General features: G+C 44.1%; 1 protein-coding gene across 1 annotated transcript; it reads left to right on the forward strand.

The window, feature by feature from the left end:
- Nucleotides 1–1252: 1252 nt before the first annotated feature.
- Nucleotides 1253–18567, forward strand: LOC148031690 (acyl carrier protein 2, mitochondrial-like). The gene is made up of 2 exons (XM_087685261.1): nucleotides 1253–1543; nucleotides 18179–18567. The coding sequence occupies exons 1-2, from the start codon at nucleotides 1349–1351 to the stop codon at nucleotides 18353–18355; spliced, it is 372 nt and encodes a 123-aa protein (XP_087541387.1). The 5' UTR covers nucleotides 1253–1348; the 3' UTR covers nucleotides 18356–18567.
- The last annotated feature ends 4484 nt before the right edge of the window (nucleotides 18568–23051 follow it).

Here is a 23051-nt window from a genome sequence, read left to right on the forward strand (position 1 = left end):
AGTTCTTGGCGCTTATTAGTTCTCTCTCTAAACTAAAGCTTGTTTGTTGTAGTAATGTGTTAAAGAACAACCTTTAGTTTGGTGACCTAGGTGAAAATATGTGAATCGTATCAATCTCTCATGCTACTCTACGGTATTGCCATAAGCATTGTGGAGAGTAGCTTTGAGATTAGATGCAGTGGTGATTTTGGTGATAGTATCTAAAAAAAGTTTCACCTTCAAAATAGGGGATAACAATTTGACCATGTGACCAAATATAGACCATCCTATAAATTCCCAGAGTATATGAAAAATTTCAAACTCTCTAAAATAGTGTTAACTACTTATACTACTAATAAGTCTAACTAATTAACTAATACTAATATTACTAATAAGTCTAACTAACATAAGTCTACTGAAATAAAAAGGATATAAATTGAACCTTTTGCCATGTAACATGACTAATTACTATGTTTATTAGTTGACCTAAACTAATATTTATTACTTAATAATTAAGTATTATTACTATTTTTTATGTTTATTAATCGATGTGAACTAACATAATGTTAACTAATTAGTATGTTTATTACATTGATGTTGATACGTTTATTACATTGATGTGATCAATTCGTTGGATATTGACGAGACACAATGAAATGAGGAGACGAGCAACGACAACATCAATGTAACGTACATTGACAAGACATGTTCACTAACCTAGATGGAGAGTTGATGTGTGATGAATGATAGCACATGGAGCAAAGCGCCATAGAGCACACAAAACGCCATGGAACAACACCTTGTGAGATTCTAAAGGATATTATGTAAGCAAGAAAGAAGCTTTTCAATAAACCAAGGAGCAATACGTATTTGACAAGCACCGTCCATGAAGAAGGCCACCATTCGTGGATCACATCACATAGAAAAGGCCACCATAGAGCATGTGTTGTAGAGCATGGAAAGAAGCAGGTGGCCAAGAACGAGTGGAAACCATCCTTGACCTTTCCTGCAGAGAACAAGAGAAGTAGGAGACGTGCAAATAGGCCGTAATGCCGAGATGAGTGCAGAAGTCAAAAATAAAAAATGAGAACGAAAAAGCATGATCTCGTAAGAAAAAGATTTTTAATGATATGACAAAAACGAAAGAAAGGTTGAAGAAAAAAAGATAAAAAAATTATGATCTTAAGCTGAACGTGTAACCAGTTTTGTTTTGAAAACTAAAAACCACCCGATGTGAACTACGGTGGTATTCAATTTCCACCAAAAAAACACTTGAAAACTGAACTGTTTTCTGTAAACCACCTCACGAGAACAGCTCCTAAGGTTTTATCTTAGGGCTTCTTCGCTGCCATTGAGGTGTTCAGCGAAAATGCAAGCCGTGCGTACGAAGCTTCTCCGTTTCAGGGTTCCTGTGTTGCGGCATGACCACCTTACCCATGGCAACCACAGTCTCTACGCCTTCCTGTTCTCCACAGAAGCCAGAAGCTCCTTTCTTAACAAGGGCGAGGTCACAGATCGCGTCCTTAAGGTCGCGAAGCAGTTCCAGAAGATCGACCCATCCAAGGTCACATCGAAACCTCCGTAGTACACTTTCTAGGGCTTCCTCTCTGTCTGAGAGAGAGAGAGAGAGAGAGAGAGAGAGAGAGAGAGATTATTTTGTGGTTGCGTCGTAAAATATTGATTCTGTACCATTACCCATGTTACTATCAACTTTGCGAGAGAGGTTTTTCACTTTTTGGCCTATGACGGATGCTGTAGCTGAACGACATTTGCCTGCTACTGCGCTTAGATCACATGCACATGTAGCCAGGCTACACAGGGCTTCTGCATGCAATTTCTTCATGGAACAGTTCTTGAGATCATGGCTGTACTACTCTCTGAAGACAGGCAAAGAGGTTGTTAATACACTGTATATATTGTCTTAAACCTATGTACCAAAAAAAATATACTTGGATATCAAGATCTTTAAGCGATTTTCTAGTATGTCGAGCTTAGCGAGGAGTTGAGAAAACCCCAAAAGAGAGATTGTGGGAGAAGTAGGTGTCAGAAGTGGAGCAGTGGTGGAAGCATAAACATGTGCTGAAATAAACTGCTGAAACACAAGACAAAAAGAGAAAAGAAAAGAACACGATACAGATGAGAACTCATATGTATGCACGGGAAATGGAATCCATATATCTGAACACGAGACAGTCGCATAGAATAGTGAGTCACTGGCTGCGTGGGCACTGGCACTGGCTCCTCTCTCCACAGAGTTTGCAGATGGTGAAGATGATGATAATGACTGAGGAGGAGCCACTGAGTATATATAGACTGAAAAAGTGGGGAGCAATAATGCTGGTCGGACAGCATTAATGCTGGTCGAGTGGTGCATAAAATGCTCCACTGGCATAAAATGCCACACCAGAAAAATACCTAAAATACCTAATAAAAATGCCCAGCCCAGATCAAGCTCAGACTCACATATGAATTGACAAATACTCTGCTAACACCCTCTCTCAGATCATGGGTGATCTGATACAATACAATAGTACAATGAAAAGGGATCAGAAACTATACAACGTAGAACCACCAAGTAGAACCATGGATACCCAAGCAGTGGGTGATCAAGCCACCACCAAGGTGCCTCGGAGAGAACCTGATGTCGACGTCGATCGTACCAAATACCTGAAAATAGAGAAGATCATAGCATGTCTCTGTGTCCATCACCAATGTCTCGCAGTAGCATACAAGACTATCCTGTCGAAATTGCCTCTGAACATAGGTGACCATGGAGTCCCTGCCTTTGGCCAGACCGCCAAAGTGTCCCCTCATGTGAGCTCTAGACGAAAGCCTCCCGCTCTCTGTCAGATAACCAGCTTATCATGAACCTGGATGTCAATCCCAGCTCCAGGATTTGATTCCGCCAGACTGAAGTCGATGCGTCAGGGACGTCCCTCTCTGGAACCTGTGCACCGGTATAAAAGTATAGATGAGGCGCGGCTGCCCCATCTCAACACCCGCTCACTCCCTCTCTGGCACAAGAGAGTCGTGAGGGATGACCTCATCACCACCACTAGAAAGCAGCCGAGGAAGGGGCCACCAAGCCCTTCCCGCGATCCGAAGAAGACGATCCCTTCCGTGCCTTGGACTTCACCTTGGTCGGAGGATCGGAGTCAGAGTCTGATGAAGGAGAGGACTCGTCGGTAGAGTCAGCATCCTGCTTCGTCTTCTGCTCCTTCTTCCTGGAAGCCGCTAACTTTTTGCAGTCCTTCCGCAAATGTCCCTTCTTGCCACAGTGGTAACACTGGGCCTTCGACTTTTTCTTCCCGTTACCCCTCTCTGAAGCTACATAAGCCTCACCTCCATAATGTGCCGGAAGCCGCCCCTGTAATCTCAAGGATGCCTCATGCTCAAGAAGCATCGAGGTCATATGTGTAAAACTAACAGGAGTCGATGATGTCTGCGCCCACAAAGCATTGGCCACTCCATCAAACTCCGGGGGGAGCTTGTAGAGAACCGTCCCGACAAGATGCACCTCGGGAAGAGCAGATTGCATGTGCCGAAGCTGGTCCTGTACTTGCGTAACACGAAGAAGAAAGGACTGAATAGTATCTTTCGGCTCAAACTTCATCTGCTGGAGCTGGCCATAAAGTGTGACGGCCCGCATGGTGGAAGGTGCCTCGTACATCTGCTGCAACTTCTGCCATACTTCAGGAGATGTCCTACAGGAGGTAACCGCCGGTAAGACCGCTTTAGAAATACACCGAAGCAACGCCGAGTAAGCACAGGCATCATCCGAGTCCCATGTGAGCACCGCTTCCTCATGATTGTCCTCATCAAAGTCTTCAGGAAGAGGAAAAGAACGGAGAGGACGAGGAGTAGCTCCACAGACGATGTACCATAATCGCTTCTGCACAAACCAAGCTTTCATGACAGCACTTCATGTGAGATAATCAGGTCCATGTAACTTATCATCAGTGGAAGTGCACGGAGGAGCCATATGGAGAGGATAAGAAGAGAAGTAGAGAAGAGATGGAATTGAGAGAGGAAACACAGCCAAAACACAAGCACAGACTACAGAAAATGAGAGTTCACATGCAATATAACCCAAAATCTGATCAATAGAAGACAAAATCTGCTGCAGAAAGTCAAAAAATCAGTCAAAAAACGCAGGCTGAAAACAGCCCCAAAACAGGTCGCCTGGCTGCAACAGCAGTCGTCTGATCAGCAGGGGTACAAAACAGTCCTGAAATCAGCAAGAAAACACAGCAGAAACACAAATCTTGAAAACTGATACCATGTCAGAAGTGGAGCAGCGGTGGAAGCATAAACATGTGCTGAAATAAACTGCTGAAACACAAGACAAAAAGAGAAAAGAAAAGAACACGATACAGATGAGAACTCAGATGTATGCACGGGAAATGGAATCCATATATCTGAACACGAGACAGTCGCATACAATAGTGAGTCACTGGCTGCATGGGCACTGGCACTGGCTCCTCTCTCCACAGAGTCTGCAGATGGTGAAGATGATGATAATGATTGAGGAGGAGCCACTGAGTATATATAGACTGAAAAAGTGGGGAGCAATAATGCTGGTCGGACAGCATTAATGCTGGCCGAGTGGTGCATAAAATGCTCCACTGGCATAAAATGCCACACCAGAAAAATACCTAAAATACCTAATAAAAATGCCCAGCCCAGATCAAGCTCAGACTCACATATGAGCTGACAAATACTCTGCTAACAATAGGATCTCCAACAAGGGAACACGCATTATGTCTCTTAATGACTTAATCAAGAATTCCAACTTGCTTAGGGGATGCAAAGCCACAATCCAACGGTTAGAAGCACGCTACCTTTGTACAGGTACGCGTATGCTTCCATATTGTGTTGGCCTCTTTTGGAAGCTTTTGATTGGCAATAATGCTTTTAGACAACCATGAGATAATTTGAGCTCGTAGATTCTTTGTTTTGTGGTATTTCAGCATTCATCTCTCTACTTTCTCATCTTATTTTGCTGCTCAATGTATAATGTCCTATCATATCATAAGAATGTGAAAGTATTCTCTAGGCCATTTGTGGTGGCTTAGTGACTCTTTATTGTAGCCATAGGTTCTCACCATCGAGGTAGATTTAGTTTTGTGATGTATCATAATAACATTTTGTATCTTGGCCTTTGCACCTTCCATAGGGAAAAGTGAGATAATTGAGAACCTATCGATGCAAGTTGCCATATTATTGATAGGGATCCATGAAAGAATGAATGTCATGAGTAGTCCATGAAACATCACAATTAGGTTGTCTATATGATAATAGAGAGCCATGGAGAAATGAATGTCATGATTGGTCTATGGAACATCATATTAGTTTGTTAAACTTTAAGTACAACATTGGTACTAATGATGCACATGAAGCAGTGAGTCTCATATGTTGAAACATAGGTTTCTTGGCATTAATAGAGGGTAACGGGGCTAATAAATCGTCGTCCCTCTCTAACAACACATGCCACTCCTTCAAATAATCGTGGTTTTTTGCACCATTGCTAGTCGAATGATTGGTGGGAAATTTCAAATGAATCTTTTGATTGTTCTATTTGATGATGCATTTGTTTTCCTTCTTGTTCTTGAATGCAACTTAAAATTTTTACAAAGCATATCTCGATCTCTTAAAATCCTCATCATCCTCTTATTGACAGTCACTATGGCGTTGGTGGGTCCAAAAGTGTGAGGCACTAGTCTTCTAAATGTAAAACTCAAAGAAAGATGATTCCAAGGCGAAAATAGTATATGCTTGTACTATATGTTTCATAAGTAATATGGATGTGTATGTACAAGGTTATGGGTTGGGTAATTGTGAATCCATAATATGCTCTAGTCTCAAGCATATATGCCCATAATTTTTGAAGGTATCTCATTGTGCCCTATGTGTGATCATCCCACAATTAGACTTGAACTAGCTCTACATGAGGTTTGAGATAGTTTGAATGTAGCCCCTCTAAAGTTTTATGTGATTTGTAGGCAGCCATGGCTCTATGATTACTTGGGTTTGGTGGATCATTACTCACTGTCCTTATTTGAGATGTGCACAAGGGTATGGGCTGCCAAAAGTGAATCCATGATGCACTCGATTTTTAAGGATGTATGCTTTGAATTTTTGAAAGGTGCTATGTTGCCCTATTCATGATGAGCCCAAACTCTACCTTGAACTAGCCTTGCACAATGTTGGAGATACTTTGAAGGTGGCTTCCCTTCTCAATGTTAATGTGATTCTAGGATAGGCTTAGCACAATGATCACATGGGTTTGATGGATCATCATTTGCACTCCATCCTCATTTGGAATGAGTCATACAGAGTGTTGAGGAGTTTAGACCTTAGAAGATATTGATTTGGATAAGCAAGAATTCAAGTGGGAAAGAATGTAATGCATGTGGGTTGGCCCATGTTAAGATGGTTATGAGCAGGATACGGTGATTTGCACAATTGAGAAAGTTGCATAAATGTGCATTTTAAGTGGGCTTCCAAGGGCATGAAGGATTTTTAGTGATGCACAAGATAGGTTGAAAGCTTTGACTTTCCTTTAGCAATTTGATGTAGCCTATTTAGGGAAAGACTTCACTGAATTCTCAAAGATTCGAAAGGCAACCACTCTCTTGAAGGGAAATGCATTGCAATGGTAGTCTACGCTTTTGATGCAAGGTAGAGCATCGTCAACATGGATACAATTCAAGCAAATAGGTCTGAGGTCACGAGGACGTGAAATTTTGAGATGCTTTAATCTTGCTAATAACATTTGATGAAATTACTAAACAAATAAGCAAGGTTGTTTAGCACATGTAATGCACATGGTAATTATTTCATGGTAATGGATGAAGGACCCTAAGGATGCAGTGGGTGTCAATTGCAAAAGTTGTGACAAGTTATGCTAGTTGGGCTTTGGTGGTCAGTTCGCGTTAGTTTTGACCCTAGGATAGTTGTTTTGCCAATAAGTGTCAGTGGTGATATTAGAGACTAGCATTAATTAATTAATGAATACCACCCCAAAATGAAGTTGTAGAGCGTATGAATCGGACCATACAGGATAAGGTCCGTACGATGCTGTCTCATGCTGCATTACCCCATGGTTTCTGGGTAGAGGCTGTTATGACAGCCGTTCACTTGATTAATCGGTCACCAAACAGGTCTTTTGGGGGGGGGGGGGGGGGGAAGTTCCCCAAGAAGCGTGGTTGGGCAAGCCACCTTCATATGCTCATCTAAAAGTGTTTGGCTGCGAGGCTTTTGTGCACAATTCGTAAAGAAAAACGCAGCAAACTTGAGCGAAAGTCTTGTAAATGCATTTTCCTAGGATATGGTGACAAGGGTGAAATGGGTATAAGTTGTGGGATCCCGAGAAAAGGAAAATAGTACGCGGCAATGACGTTATCTTCTGGGAAGATCGCATGCACAAACAACCCGAAAAGACTAAGGAGGTCCGTAGGGTTGTATTCCGAGAAGAAATACCTTTTGGACAACAAAATGTGCCTGCTGTACAGCAGCAAATACCTGCTGTAAATGAACCTGTAAATGCAGGAAATGATGCTGGAAATGATCAGCCAGCTATTGCCCATGAAAATGAGCCATTACATGTGCAGGAATAGCCAGGACAGCAAGCTGTTAATGCTGATTTGCAGGCTGAAATGGTAGGACAGCATGCTGAAAATGGAAGTTTGCAGGAACAGCCAGCAAACAATGACCATTGGGTTAGGAGATCATCTAGGGCTACTAGACAACCTGACAGATTTGTTCCTAGTGCAATTAATGTGGCTGAGTATGTCATGTTGATAGACTGTGGTGAACCATCTTGCTTCAAGGAAGCAATGGACAGACGGGACAGCAAGAAATGGTATAAAGCCATGCTGTCAGAAATGGAATCTCTTGACAAAAATGGCACTTGGGACTTGGTGCAGTTGCCTAAAGGGCAGAAAACCCTTCCATGCAAATGGGTTTACAAAATGAAGGTCACTTCTGGTTCCTAACCAAAGTACAAAGCAAGATTGGTTGCAAAGGGATACAAGCAAGAGCATGGAGTTGATTTTGATGAGATTTTCTCTCCTGTAGTCAAGATGACTACATTGAGAACCATTTTGGGCTTGGTTGCAGTTGAGGATATGGAGCTCATATAGATGGATGTAAAGACTGCGTTTTTACATGGTGATCTGTATGAAGACATATATATGCAGCAGCCTGAAGGGTTTGTTGAACAAGGGAAAGAACAAATGGTCTGTAAACTCAAAAGGAGCTTGTATGGGTTGAAACAAACACCAAGAGAATGGTATCATAAGTTTGATACATTCATGCATTCCCAAGGCTTTCATAGAAGTCAAGTGGATCACTGCTTGTACACCAAGAAGGCAGCAGATGGCAGCCTGATTATTTTGGTTTTGTATGTTGATGACATGTTGATTGCTGGCAGGGATACTCATGCTTTGGATTCATTGAAGCAAAGTCTTCATGGCAGCTTTGACATGAAGGATCTGGGTGATGCAAATCATATTCTTGGCATGCGAATACTTAGAGATAGATCTAAAGGTTTACTCTATCTATCTTAGCAGGAGTATATCTCCAAAGTTTTGCAGCGTTTCAATATGGAGGGGGGGAAAACAATTGGGGTTCCATTGCCTCCATATATGAAACTCAGTACAGAGGACAGCCCTACATCTGATGATGAGAAGGTTGAAATGGCCAAGATACCATATGCTTCAGCTGTTGGCAGTTTGATGTATGCTATGGTTGCTACACGCCTTGACATTGTTTTTACAGTGGGAGTGGTTAGCAGATACATGGCAACCCTTGGCAAGAAGCATTGGGATGCAGTGAAAGGTATTATGAGATATCTCAAAGGCACAAATGAGTTGTGCATCTGCTTTGGAAAGCAAAAGGCATCTGTTGTTGGCTTTACGGATACAGACTATGCTGGTCATGCGGACTGCAGGAAGTTCACTTCTGGATATGTGTTTACTTTCATAGGAGGAGCGGTCTCTTGGATCTCTAGGGTACAAAAGTGTATTGCATTGTCTACTATAGAGGCAGAGTATGTAGTTGCCACTAAGGCATGCAAGGAGGCTTTATGGCTTTCACGTCTGGTGGGAGAGCTTGGCATCACAGAGTTACCTGTTCTCCATTGTGATAGTTAGAGTACAATCATGCTAGCACGGAATAGTGTCTTTCATGCAAAGACAAAGCACATACAGGTGAAGTATCACTTCATTAGAGATGTACTTGACAGCAAGAGTATTGAGCTTGTCAAAGTGCATACAGATGATAATCCTGCAGACCTTTTCACGAAGGGTCTTCCAACAGAGCGGCTTGCTCATTGCCGACAAATGATGGGAGTTGGATAGATATATTTATTTCAGCTTTGTACATATTGAGACTTAGCTGATTTTTTTTTCCTCTTAAGGCACATTGCCTTTAGGTGGGAGGTTGTTGGGAATAAAGGGCCATCGCGCCTTTTATATGTGCACGGGTGTGAATACACCCTTAGCACATTGTACTTTCATACATATATCTATCTAAAACCTAAAGTGGTACTCTTGTCATTGTACCGAAAAATGTGTTCACTCTCTACTCTGCTCACTCGCACTCTGTCTCTTTCACTATGCGTAATGACTGTCTGTCTTGATCTCTGTGCCTAATCGATTTCTTCAAATAGCACCAAGTACTTGTGCGGCATAACTTATAGCAACTTGTGCCTTTGACATCTTGTGATTTTCTCGGGTCTCATGCTCGTAAATTTATTCTAACCCTAGTTATATCTCACATGTGCAACATTTACTTAACTATGTGATTAGAGGTTAATCCACATGTTAAGTGAGGTTTCAAAAATACATGTCCTTAACAGTTTCAGTATTAGGTTGGATTATCGTCTATGTGGAATCTCAAAACTTGTGAAGGAAATGGCAATGGCTGTAAAGCTACGGTATATTATGTTTACTAATTTTCACCTTTTGTCAAAAAATTCTCTCTCATGCAAATTGTTCAATGTTTCATTTTATAACTGGTGGTGGGATAGATTTTCGTTTGCCATGCAGTGAAATAATAGTATAAATGCTGATCCTTGGGATACAGTAAGTACTAGTATGTGCCAAGTTCCATGGACTGATGGTGAGGACTAGTCTACATGGTTGGTTTTTCCACTAATGTTCGATGTTCAAATGTGTGTCCTTGTACCTAATCAAAGCTCCGTTTAATCACATGGGGTGTGCCAACTTGCACTTGTTATTTAGCATACTTTTTTTTTCGATAAAATGTGGTTGACTATATTACTAAAAAAATCTGTTTACAATGGAGTGCTCATGCTCAATAGACTAGCTGGAGTTGATGCAAAGTCACAAATACATCATGAATACAAGCCTCTCAAGGCGGTCTGGGGGGGTTGGGGGTAAGAAGCCATGGAGGGGGGGGGGGTATATCGCAATCTGGGGCTGCCTGCCTGCATCACAAAAAACAGGTCCTAGCCACCCTAGGTATGCATGAAATGACTACGGAGTTCCTGACGAGCCCTGGACTCGCCCTGCACTTGATTTCAATGGCCGCGGAGGGAGTGAATGATGGAGGTCTAGAGCTCTACTAAGGTCGCATGTGTTGAAAGTCTCTCTCCACCGAAAGTCTCCTGACACCGCGCCTTCCAGATATGCCATCCAGTAAGACTCCCTATGATCTTCCATACCTCGGAGTGGTCTACTTTGGGCTCCAATACTTGACGGATGGGTAGAGCCTCCAAGCCAACCATTGCCCATGACCTTGCCTCGATGATGAATATCGTGTCTTGCATCCCGGCCTCATACAGAAGGTGTTGGCCCTGGCTGAGTGCCTGCCAACAGAAGGCTCCCCATGAGATATATCCAAGGCTAGGTGCTATACGGCGAAGGATGCGGCATGCTCCTCTCCACACGAGCTGTGCGTTCTCACATGACCAAAGGTAGTGCTTTGGGTTTTCCAGAGGCTGCTGTGTGCAGCGCCTATAACCTCCCTCTTGCATCTAGGCAAGCCAACTTCCCACTGCCAAGCCTCCATGTGCCACCAGCCATAAGAAGTACGATACCCTCCTCGGCCTCCAGCTATCCCATAGGCGGCGCCAAAAGGTCTGTCGGAACGGCTTTGTGATGCTGTGCTCCACCCAGTGCCTGCTACGTGACGGCGCCCAATCCATGTTCTCCTGCATCAATATGTGTTTGCTAATCTTGGCAGTGTATTCTAGGAACCTCGGTGGCTTCTTGGCGACTGCCATGGACGGTCATAGCCACTCTTTTGGATCCCATTCCAGCTCATCAAGTGGTCTGTCCTCCCAAATCCAAAGGCGCCACTCCTTGAGCTCCTTCCAGAAAACATAGGGGTCCAGTTGCCATGTCTTCCCTTGAAGGCCCACCACCCGAATCATCCTCCACAAAAGGGCAACTAATCCCTCATCTTGCTGCCCTTTGGCAAGGGCCAGACGCCCCCCCTCCTGAACAGTGAAGAAAGTCTGCTGCGGGGCGCCGCCCACTCTACCTGCCACTTGTAGGGGGATGCCTGCTGGTGAGAACCTAGCGGCCCATACCTCCCCGGGCTCTATCGGCACTCGTATCAGGGGAGCAAGCCACTCCAAAGGTATTACTGCGTCTATCTCCCTTCGCCTCAACTCCACTCCTCTCTGGCAGCCTGATACTCGTTGCAACACCTCCTCATCCGCCATCTTGTACATCTCTCGCCATGTCTTGATGGTACGAACCGGGCCGGCCTCCCAACCAGCCCACTAGATGTGGGGGCACTCGCCAATCTGTGCCCCTTCCCGATCTTTGACCTGGGGGTTCCAGATCACCGGCTGACGGTCTATCTCCTCCTGGTAGCCTGGGCGGCTCTGGATTAGGGCCTTACGGAGGCCCTGCAATCCGCGGAGTAAGCTGCGTAGGAAAAGTGATTTTGGGGGGAGGGGGGGTGATCTGGGCTGATGTGAAGATCTATCTCAGGGACGGCCTTCACTCACCGCCAAGCCTTGGTCTACAACCTTGAAGACCCTCATGCAATAAGACCTTCCAGATCTGCCCTCCCGGTGTGAGGCCGCGTACAACTAGCTTGCTCAAGAGGGCCATACTCTGAAACTCTGGGTCTATGATCCCGAGCCCTCCCTCTGACCGATGCCGTATGATGGTTGCCTACGCCACCTTGGCTTGGGAATCCCTGGAGCCGTCATACCCGGACCAAAGGAAGTTCCGCACAAGGCGGCGAAGCTACAGTACGTAAGACGAGGAGAAACACCAACACGAGGCGATGTACCAGGCCGTTGCTAGGAGGACCTAGTTAACCACTAGGGCTCGGCCGGCTAGTGAGAGATGAGCCGTGCTCCAGTAGGTCAGCTTTCTCTGAATAGAGTCGAGGACTAGAAGAAACTGTTGGGCGGGAGTGATGTCGAGTCCCACTTGGAATCCTAGGTACCGGACGGTTTGCCCTCTGCTCACCCATCTAAATCCAAGGTGGACCCCCCACTCTGTGCTGGAGTCCGGGTTTGTGAGAAAACCAACCGACTTTTGCCAGTTGATTTTCGCTCCCGCTGCTGAACAGAACACCTCAAGAGCCAGCCTCACTCTCTCCAACATCAACTCATCGTCCTCTATGTAGAGTGCTGTATTGTCTGTATACCTTGAGTCTAGCAACTCAGTCTTCTCTCTCACTAGAAGTCGGAGGCCGCGTAAACCTCTCACACGGGACTTGAGGAAGTGAGACATCGCCTCTGCAAAGAGTAGGAAGAGGTACGGGCATAGTTACCAGGAACGGGGAACGGGAAAGGGAATGGGACCCCCTGGAACGGGGGGAACGTCCAAAGTGAGGGAACAAGAATGGAGGGAACGGTATATATATATATATATATATATATATATATATATATAGAGAGAGAGAGAGAGAGAGAGAGAGAGAGAGAGAGAGAGAGAGAGAGAGAGAGAGAGAGAGAGAGAGAGAGAGAGAGAGAGAGAGAGAGAGAGAGAGAGAGAGAGAGAGAGAGAGAGTCCATACTTGTCTTAGAATCTAGAGAGAGAGATCATATCAACCATAATTCATGAAATTAGACTCTAGAGACATAATAATCAAGTTTCAACAATAATAAAGATTCAAAACATTGTAACTAGCAATGGATTGTCGCATTCATAATTCAACATTCTAATCAACAATGTTGTATAAGTCCAATTGGCAACAAGTGTGCATTGCAAAAACACAAAATATGCACTAAACTTTAAAGCCTAAATAGTAAAGATCCAAGTTACAAGAGCTCCAATTTCCAAGTCAATACTCTAAAGTTCCAAAAGGCTAGCTACTAAGTGCTCTGATTCATGGAAGATGGCTCCACTGTGCCTGAATGCTCATCCTACTGAACAACATCCTGCCTATCATCATCACCATCATCATCATCGTCATCTTTTTCCCAACATATAAAAGAATCAGCCTTTGCAACTGATGTACGAGCTAGCAAGCGAAGATTGGAGCTTACATAAACTAGGTCATTCGTCTTCATTGTACCAATACGATTTCTCTTCTTTGAGTGAATGTGATTGAATGAGCTCCATAGTTGCTCTAAACAAGAAGGGCTAATTGTTTGGCTAAGAATACGAATAGCCAAACTCTGCAACTCTGGAGCTTCTACCCCGTAGTCCTCCCACCATAAAGCAGCCCCAATATTTATCCTGTCCTCTAGTGCATCCTCTGTACCAAACATCCCTAATGTTTGCCGATATACAGAGAGCTGATTTTTAATTTTGCGTTGCATTTCACGGCTGGGATAAAGCCTTGCAAGCAATGTGTTCCAAGCCTTGACCACCTCAAGGTCTCTTTCTTGCATCTTTCCTTGAAACTCAGGATCAAGCACATATGCTGCAGCATGCATAGGAGAGTCATACTCATTCCATCTACTGATGCATAACTCCTTGATCTGCTCATACCTATCTGCATTTGGTTCCAAACTCTCCAACCTCTCAATCATGCGATCCATACCTTCATAGATCTTCCCAATGCATGGATCCATGCCATCTGCAATCCTCAACATGTGCATAATAGGATCAACCATTTGGTTGCTGCGATTAACCTCATCCCAAAAATCTCTATCAGAAACATATGCATTACATAACACAGCAATAGCAGTGGCAGCCCCAGTCCAATTTTCATACTCATCACTAGCAAATAGCTCTCGAATTGCACCTTTGCAATAGTGCAATCGACCAAGCATAAGAAAGTTATATGCAAATCGTGTATCCGAGTATTTAAGAAGTTCTTTGTCACTTCTCTTGCGAAACTCAGCATGCAAGTACTGATGATTATATATAAAAGTGATAATCTTGTTGCCTTTCGCAACAAGAGATGCAATCCATGGCAAGTCTCCAATATCCTTCAACAAGTTATTCAAGCAATGTGCCATGCATGGACTAAAGGTGATATGTGGATACATTGCCATTAAAATGTTTCCTGCTGCCCTATTTGTATATTCACCATCTGCCACAAACTGCACTACATTTTCTGCCCCAACAGCTTGCACTGCCTCGCACCACTCGGATGCCAATACATCTGCATTCTTTCCAGTCTCTGAAGCATCATGACTACCAATGAAGTATACATCTCCACGAGAATATGCAACACCACCATGTATGGACCTATGGCGTGTGTCACTCCATCCATCTGCTATCAATGTCACTCCATTTCTTGCCCATTGATTGCGAATATTTGCTGTTGCAATCTCTATGGCTACTTTCTCCTTTTGAAGCAATGTAGTCCTGATAGTTTCTGATGAAGGGGGCTTATATGTGGGTCCATACTCTGCAATCTTTGTCACCATATTTAAAAAATAAGGTGACCTGGCTGATTTGAATGCAATATGGTCATGGTAAAAAAAGCGTGCCACTGCTGCATCTGTTTTCTCTTTTTTCTTTGGTTCCCATGAAGTGTGCAATGAACTCTGTTTAACACCACGACCTGTTGCCATTGATGGCCCACGAGAAGGCTGCGTAGCCACGAAGCACCATGCCCTGCTGGCCTTGGAGTCCATGTTGTTGGATCCACTGCTATATTTGGCGTCCTCTTGGCATGTGAATTCCCCATAGAAGTGGCTATGCGGTCAAGTAACTCCTGCCTTTTCTCAATTGATACATTGGTGCAAAAACGCACCTCTTTCCCCTCATGTAGAAGATGGGCTCTCACTTTATCAGCCCCACTAGTGCGAGCATAAGGGCAAAGTTTGCATTTCCAAGGGCGAGCCCCTCCACCTCTCAATGGCACCCTTGCATCTACCTCATCCCACCATGACCAAGTAGTGCTTCGACTTCGTCCAGTTGTTGACGAAGTACCTGCTGAGGATGATGAAGATCCCCATAGATGTCAATGCTGCCATCTATATAGAAGTGACAAATAATCAGTAAACTGTAAACTTTAATGAAATTAGTAATTACAGAAATTTGCAGCCAACATTTCAACATCCATGCGTCAAAGTTCAATGAAATTGCAAAAATTTCAACCAAGGTCCAAAGTGTATCGTGTGCCGCATGCGACGTAGGCGGGAGACTCAGAGGCAGGTGGGAGAGTCAGATTCGCACAAGTAGGCACGGCGCACGCCCACGGCCTTGGCGAGGTAGGTGTGGCAGGCCGAGCAGCCTACAGGCGGAGGAGCAGGAGCAGGCGGAGGAGTAGGAGTAGGCGGGGGAGCAGGAGCAGGAGTAGGCGGGGCAAGTGCACGGAGCAGGCGGAGGAGCATGAGCAAGCGAAGGAGCACGAGCAGGTGGGGTAGGCGGGGCAGGCGGCTGCAGGCGTAGGGGACAGGCGCAGGGGACATGCGACAGGCGACAGGGGACAGGCGCAGGCGCAGGCGCAGGGGACGGGCGACAGGTGGGAGCAAAACGTCAAACAGGAGTTTAAAAAAATAAAAATAAAAAATTACATGGTTGGGCTGGAACGGCCGTTCCAAACAGGGAACGGCCAGGGAACGGGATGGAACGGGCTGGAACGGGCTGGAACGTTTCGCCAGCATTTCCTGGGCTCGTACCTCCCGGAACACGTTAATCCGTTCCTATGCGCCGGAACGGGCGTTCCCTGTTTCTATGGGTACGGGGCTAGGGGGCAGCCCTGTCGGACCGATCTCTCTAGCCGAAACTCCTCCCTACGCCTACCACCTATGAAACCCCTGCTGGTGGCCGATCTGTAAAGTGTGGAGACCCCACGAATCCAAGCCTATGGGAAACCCAACCTCGCCATGGTGCCCTCTAGGAAATCCCAGTCCACCCTGTCATAAGCTTTCTCGAAATCCAAGAGAAGTACGACTAGTCTTTGCCAACTGTGCCGAGCCCACTCTATTGCCCCAAAGAAGGTAAATACATTGTCTAGGATGCTCCTATCCTGGACAAAGCCTGTCTATGTGTCATGGATGATATCTGGTAGCACAAGGCGTAGTCGCCTACCAATCATCTTTGCCAATGCTTTATAGGCCATTGATAATAAGGTAATCGGTCTCCACTGGGAAAGCTCCAATCGATCTCCCCCTTTGGGGAGAAGATTGATAAGGCCTGCCGAAGGGCTCCCTGGCATCTGCCATGAAGTGAAAATCTCTTGGAAGGCCAATAGGGGGTCCTTCACCACTTCCCAGTAGGTAGTAAAGAAGGCCTTGGAGAGGCCATCCTCTCCCGGGTATTTCTGCCCGTCCTGTGTATGGAAAGCCTCTTCTGGTTCCTTCTCTGTGAAGGGGGCTAGGAGGGAGCGTCCCATCTCCTCTGTGACGAGGGACGGGATGTGATCCTAGACCTGTTGCCTACATCACTGTCCTCTAGCTGAGGCTGTCTCTTGCTGGAAAAGGCGACCGTAGTAGTCACTGGCAATCTCCATCACCTCGTCTGGGCTAGAGCGAGTCCTCCCATATTGATCTCGGAGGCTGCATATCTGCTCTCCTGAGGTGCGAGGCTAGTGCACCTGGAAAAACTCCCTACACATCGTATCCCCCTTCCGCACCCAGAAAGCTGTTGAGGTGCAGAAAGAGAACTCTGAGTGCCTGTCCTCTAGGCCCGCAATGGCTGCTCGCGCTCGCACCTCCTGTGCGTGGAGGGTGGGATCCCCTGGTGCCTCCTGTAGTAATCTCTGCGTGGTTGCCAGGTCCCGCCGGAGTGCTCTCTCCTCTTCCCAGCTCTGCTGCCTGGCCTGTATGGCTGCCTCTCGGCAGATTCTGCTTGATTCAGCTAGGGCCTCTGCAACCTCCTCTGCGATCTGATCCCTCCTGCCCCATTCCCTAGTCCAAAGCTGCTCTATCTGTCTCGTCGCCTCCTCCCTCCTATAGATCGAGTCAAGGATCCGACAGGATCGTGTGTCTAGGGCAGATGCTGGGGGGTCTAGTGTCAGGAGAACCGGGCAGTGATCGGACAACATGGTGCCCGCCAACTGCCCGATCTGGCCTCCACGAGAGCCTCCCCACTCTCCCACATAACATCTGTCCAACGGCTCCAGCAGGACTCCACCTAGACACCTGTATCTCATTTAGCATACTTTTGCTGTATGTATCCATGCATACACACATGTTGATGGTGAGTACCAGTCTACTCGGCTGGTCCTTCCACTATGATCTTGTTACCAAATATTCGGCATTGCACCTAATCAAAGTACGTATATTCAGATAGTGTGTGTCGATGTTCACCTGGTGTATGGGTGCATGTGATTTCTGTTGCATATTCTAAAAATACTTGTCATATCCAACATTTCAAATCTATTTGATATGGATTCCATGCTACCCAACATATCTAGCTCCTTGTTTTCTTTGTCAAGGCCTGTTTGCATGCTGTTGTAGTGTAACTATTGGTCAGTACCTCTTGGTATCTGAGCTGGTGACTGTACTTCTGTGTATCTGCCTACTCACATTCTAGGCATGCCCGTTCTGTTGCAGGTAGTTTTTTGTAGTGACATTACATTCTCCAAGCTCAGTGTGTTTCATAGTGTATGACCATTTGTCTTGAAAGTCAAAATGCTTTATCGTCTTTGATGTTATAGAGAGGCTGCTTTAGGTAGTTCAAAATGCCCGTTCTGTTGCAGGGTAGCTTTTTGTAGTGGCAATCTCCAAGTTCAGTGTTGCCTTAGTGTGTGGCCATGTGTCTTTTGAGTCTAAAATGCTTCATCATCTTTGATTTGATAGAGAGGGCTTTACGTAGTTGGAAAGGCGCAATGTAATTTTTGGTGTGATTGTTTGCAGGTTTCACCATCAGCAAAATTTCAGGCAGACCTTGGGTTGGACAGTCTAGATACTGTGGAGATGGTGATGGCATTTGAAGAAGAGTTTGGGCTTGAAATTCCAGACAGTGAAGCTGATAAAATTGACTCCTGTAGTGCTGCAATAGACTACATAGCAGCCAACCCCAAGTCCAAGTAGTTAATACCATCAGCAAAATTTCAGGCAGACCTTGGGTTGGACAGTCTAGATCCTGTGGAGATGGTGATGGCATTTGAAGAAGAGTTTGGGCTTGAAATTCCAGACAGTGAAGCTGATAAAATTGACTCCTGTAGTGCTGCAATAGACTACATAGCAGCCAACCCCAAGTCCAAGTAGTTGATTGGCAACTTGAGCTTTCCTTTTTCTTTTTCACTTTGGATCAGTTGTGGCCAGACACTTGTTTGAACCATGCTTTTGTTTGGTGTAAAAAAGGCTTCGGTACATGTTCAACATTGTTTGGGGCTACAAATTTCAATAAGCTTTTAATAGGTCAAAATGAAAATAGTGCAAGGTCAAGAACTGCCTTTGTAGGTTTCTGCTTTTTCTTCAGGAGGTTGAGTAAAAATCAGAGCCCATGTACAACATAATGTGCCAAGCATTCACTGAAAATGAAAAGGCTTTTAACCAGGCGCCTGGAACATTTGTCAGATGCATGATCTGTTGTTTATCATCCGATATACTGCATGAGTTTGAGCTGAACAACTAGTCCATTGCCTTTAATAAGGGGTGACTAGGTAAGTACTTGGATAAAAATGATGCTTGAAGTGTTCAAGCTCAAATTCACTCTTCTCAGATTTCTGAATGCACAGAAGTGTTTATCAGATTTGTTTGTCTAGATAGTCTTCAATGTAAAGCATCAGTTGGACATGTAATATGGTTTTATTTTGAACAATAGGATATGCAAGAATACAGTCCATAGTCTTCATTGTAGATATTGAGCAAGGGTTATGCAGTATGACTGTCCATTACTACGAACAATGATTTAGAGAATCTCTATTCGAAAAACACCAAGGTGGCCTTCTGGTGGCATCCTTGGAATTTGGCTGGCAGACCTTGAATTGGTACTCCATTGGGCAAGGTTTCTTGAGTGAAGGTGCCAGTATATGCCCTCTAATGTGAAGCAACCCTCTAATTTTTCTGTATCTGTACAGACTAAAGCTCTGAGATGAGTGATCCACATTGGTGTACTCCATGAATCGCACAAAATTTGTGCGCTAGTACACACAAGTAAATATGTGATGCATGTGGAAAGCTTGAGCTGCATTCCAACATGTTTGGGGATTATATTTCTGGCTACTGGACTTCACCGTCTGGGATACAAAAGCCACAAAGGGTCTTTCCTTGAAATCACAATAGAACTGGAAATTTTTTGCTACAAGAACATTTTATGCAAAATAAGTTTCAATCTAAAACCTATATATCATTTTCTTGATACCATTTTAAATTCTTAAATATTTAGAACCTATCCATCTTGTGGATTTGTGAGAAGTGTCAAATGCATAAACAAACACAAAAGCTGACAGAATAAGGAGATTGAACCCCTACAGTCTGTGGAAATAGTCAAGTGTCAGAGGTAGGTGTCTTGTGACACCTGGTTTTGGATTGCAAAAACCTAACCGCTTAACATATTTCCATTCTTTTTGAAGACTTGAATAAAAGTTAATGTCAAAAGTGTGACATTAAACAATGTAAAATGTCACTAGTGTGATGTAAACAATGTAAATGCCTTGTTAGCAACAAGTGTGATTATTATTAGCTTTTTGCAAGCAAAATGTGGATTTGAGAAGTCTCAGGGGACTGTTGACAAGCGATTCCCTTAACAATATGAAGGTGGTGGTGATGTGGTCTCTTAAGTTAATTATTAAGTGTCGAGCTATTGTCCCAAATGTGACATCTACTCTTAGTGTAAGTAAGAGTCTTGAAATCGAGGATGAAAAAACTTGTATTTGCAGGTCATGTGCTATCCTTGCTGTAGATCGTAGGTGGTGGTTCCACATGGTAAAAGAGTTGCTTGTGCAACGCTAAACAGGTGTCATGGGGGTGTCGTGTGATTGGGCTGTGAATCCTATAACTTAGCGTGCTTGTTTAGAGTGGGTGAAAACTAAAGTGCTCCTGCAATCCAATCCACTTGCAAGCCCTTTAAAAGGAATGTTCTTAGGCTTTGACATAGATGCCTTGGAAAATATAGTCGTTAATACATTGGATTGCCTTCGGAAGACCTTAGTGATCAAGTTTCTAGGGCTCACCATTTTCGAATGAATTTTCATGCATTTCTTTTTTCTTCTAGCACTCAAAAAATTTGTGCCTTTAGTTCTTACTTTACTTAGTTCATCACCTTCTAGTTCACCTTTTAACTTGGAAATTTAAATTTACTAGTTTGTATTTATCTTATTGAATGAGATAAAATGATCAATTGGGAAGGTGATAATAACGACAATAGTTATGCCCATTTCTATGTATATTTATTTTATATTTAGATTATATATTTGTCTATGATATTGTGGCAACAATATTGACTCTACTCTTGTAGGTTGGTATGTTGCAATAATGTACATGTAGGCCAAGCTTTTATCTTCTTTCATATTGCCATCTTTTCCCTTATTTTTCTTCTAGAGAAGAAGATTATGCAACCAATTCCTCATTTGTGTGCTTCTACTTCCTTCCTACACCTTCATTTCTTCTAGTTGGCCTTCCTTGAGGTGATACAGTTAAATAGGCCACCTACCCCTTTTCTTGACAAGGTTAGCTTGAAGAAGCACTCATGCACAAGGCTAGTTGAAGGTGAATAAACTTAAAGTGTATATATCAAAGAGCATGGTCATCGTAGTTGGCAAGCTTTGTCAAATTGAGTAGGTTACGACCAAATTTTCACGAGTAACATTTTTCTAGAGGTTTTGGTTTCATTGTTTAGTTGCGCAGTAGTAGATAATGCTCGAAATAAATGATGGTAGGCATTTTCAGATGTGAAAAGAGTTTGACGTAGTGGACTAATCTCTTAGTGAAGCTAGTTGAAGGTGAATAGTTAACTTAAAGTGTATATATCAAAGAGCATGGTCATCATAATTGGCGAGCTTTGTCAAATTGAGTAGGTTACGACCAAATTTTCACGAGTAACATTTTTCCAGAGGTTTTGGTTTCATTGTTTAGTTGCATAGTAGTAGATAATGTTCGAAATAAATGATGGTAGGCATTTTCAGACGTGAAAAGAGTTTGACGTAGTGGACTAATCTCTCAGTGAAGGTTAGGCATAAGCTCTTGCCCTACCAATGAGATGAATTGAAATAATTTCTTAGTAATCTTGTGTCACAGTGGCTCCCTGGTCCCACGGGTCCATAGTGCGGAAACCTGCACAAATAGCATGGTCTGTGTGCACAAGGCATTGTGTCGCGTCTTGAATACGCCGTAGAAGCCAACTTGAAAGATATGCCAAGAAGACACCATCGCATCATAGCATGCACCCTTTGTGTTATGTTGTGTCATAGGCCGTCATGCCTTGATATCCCTACCGCATTGTGGCTCGCTCATAGCATGTGTAATGCGTTGGTCTAACTTGCACTTGGGTAACTTGGTGCTTGGAGTTGTCGAATCGTGCAACCATCTTGGACCACGGTGCCACGGGGGGTGACAAATCAATCCCACCTCTCCTCATGAGTCTCAACTCCTAAGAGTCATGTCAACTTGAACTTGGAGCAGGGGGACCCGGCTCCCTAAACCAAATGGAGAAGCTTGTGAGTAGCACAACTATGTGAAATTGCCAAGATGAGGGCACCTAGAAAGGAGGGCAAATGGACAATTTGTCGCAATGGCAAAAGTCATCATAGAGGAGTTACAAAAAACCTAAGCACTATGTTACTCTTGGGGTAAATGGGCAGTTTATCAAGCAGGTGGCAAAGTCATCATAGAGGAGTTTAGAAAGCCTAAGCACTAAGTTACTTTTGAATCATAATGTATTAATAACTTTGATAGCTTTAGTAGTTAGATTTTTGTTTGGGGTAATGATGCCTTGGTGTGGGTTTCTTTTTGTGTTAATGGCTTCTTGAAGTGGATTGGAATGAAAAATCTTTGAATTGTCTTTGTAATATTTGCCTTTGAGGCATCTAAAATGACATTAATACATCTCTCTCTCTCTCTCTCTCTCTCTCTCTCTCTCTCTCTCTAAGTCATGGTGCGAGGGCGATGGAGTGAGGATGCAGAGGATTGAGCAAGATTTTCTCGCATGTGTGCATGCTCTCTCACACACACACACACACACACACACACACACACACACACACACACACACACACACACACACACACACACACACACACACACACACACACACACACACACACACACACACACACACACACACACACACACACACACACACACACACACACACACACACACACACACACACACACACACACACACACACACACACACACACACACACACACACACACACACACACACACACACACACACACACACACGTGCCTCAGTGATATCAAGGGATGCAAATGTATTAAATGATGAGGAAGAGGGTGGCATTGGTATAGGTTGCTTCTAACAATAACACCAATTGGTAGGTATTGGTAGAACCATAACATTGTTGCCACAAACGGAAGGGATGCCACTCAGGTCTCCCTCCCTCCCTCTCTCTCTCTTTCTCCCCCCTCTCTCTCTCTCGTTTGGGGGATGTGTCTTCTCACATTTATGGAGATTTGATGATTATGATATTGTTAGTGGTGATCAAGTCAATTGTATTAATCTTGATTACATATGATGATAATAATCTTTATCACAACAACTATTGCATGTTCATCAACATGATCAATTCTTAGGTAGTGATGATTAATATGTTGAAGCT

The sequence above is a fragment of the Lygodium microphyllum genome, chromosome 9 (genome assembly GCF_053477565.2).
Source record: "Lygodium microphyllum isolate KBCC chromosome 9, Lygodium_microphyllum_v1.1.10, whole genome shotgun sequence".
In the NCBI taxonomy this organism is placed as follows: domain Eukaryota; kingdom Viridiplantae; phylum Streptophyta; class Polypodiopsida; order Schizaeales; family Lygodiaceae; genus Lygodium; species Lygodium microphyllum.

What these genes read in the sequence shown, in the direction of transcription:
- LOC148031690 (XM_087685261.1), top strand. Translation starts at nt 1,349, where the DNA reads ATGCAAGCCGTGCGTACGAAGCTTCTCCGTTTCAGGGTTCCTGTGTTG. An exon ending in AGAAGATCGACCCATCCAAG is followed by an intron (nt 1,544 to 18,178) that starts GTCACATCGAAA and finishes GATTGTTTGCAG; the next exon opens with GTTTCACCATCAGCAAAATT.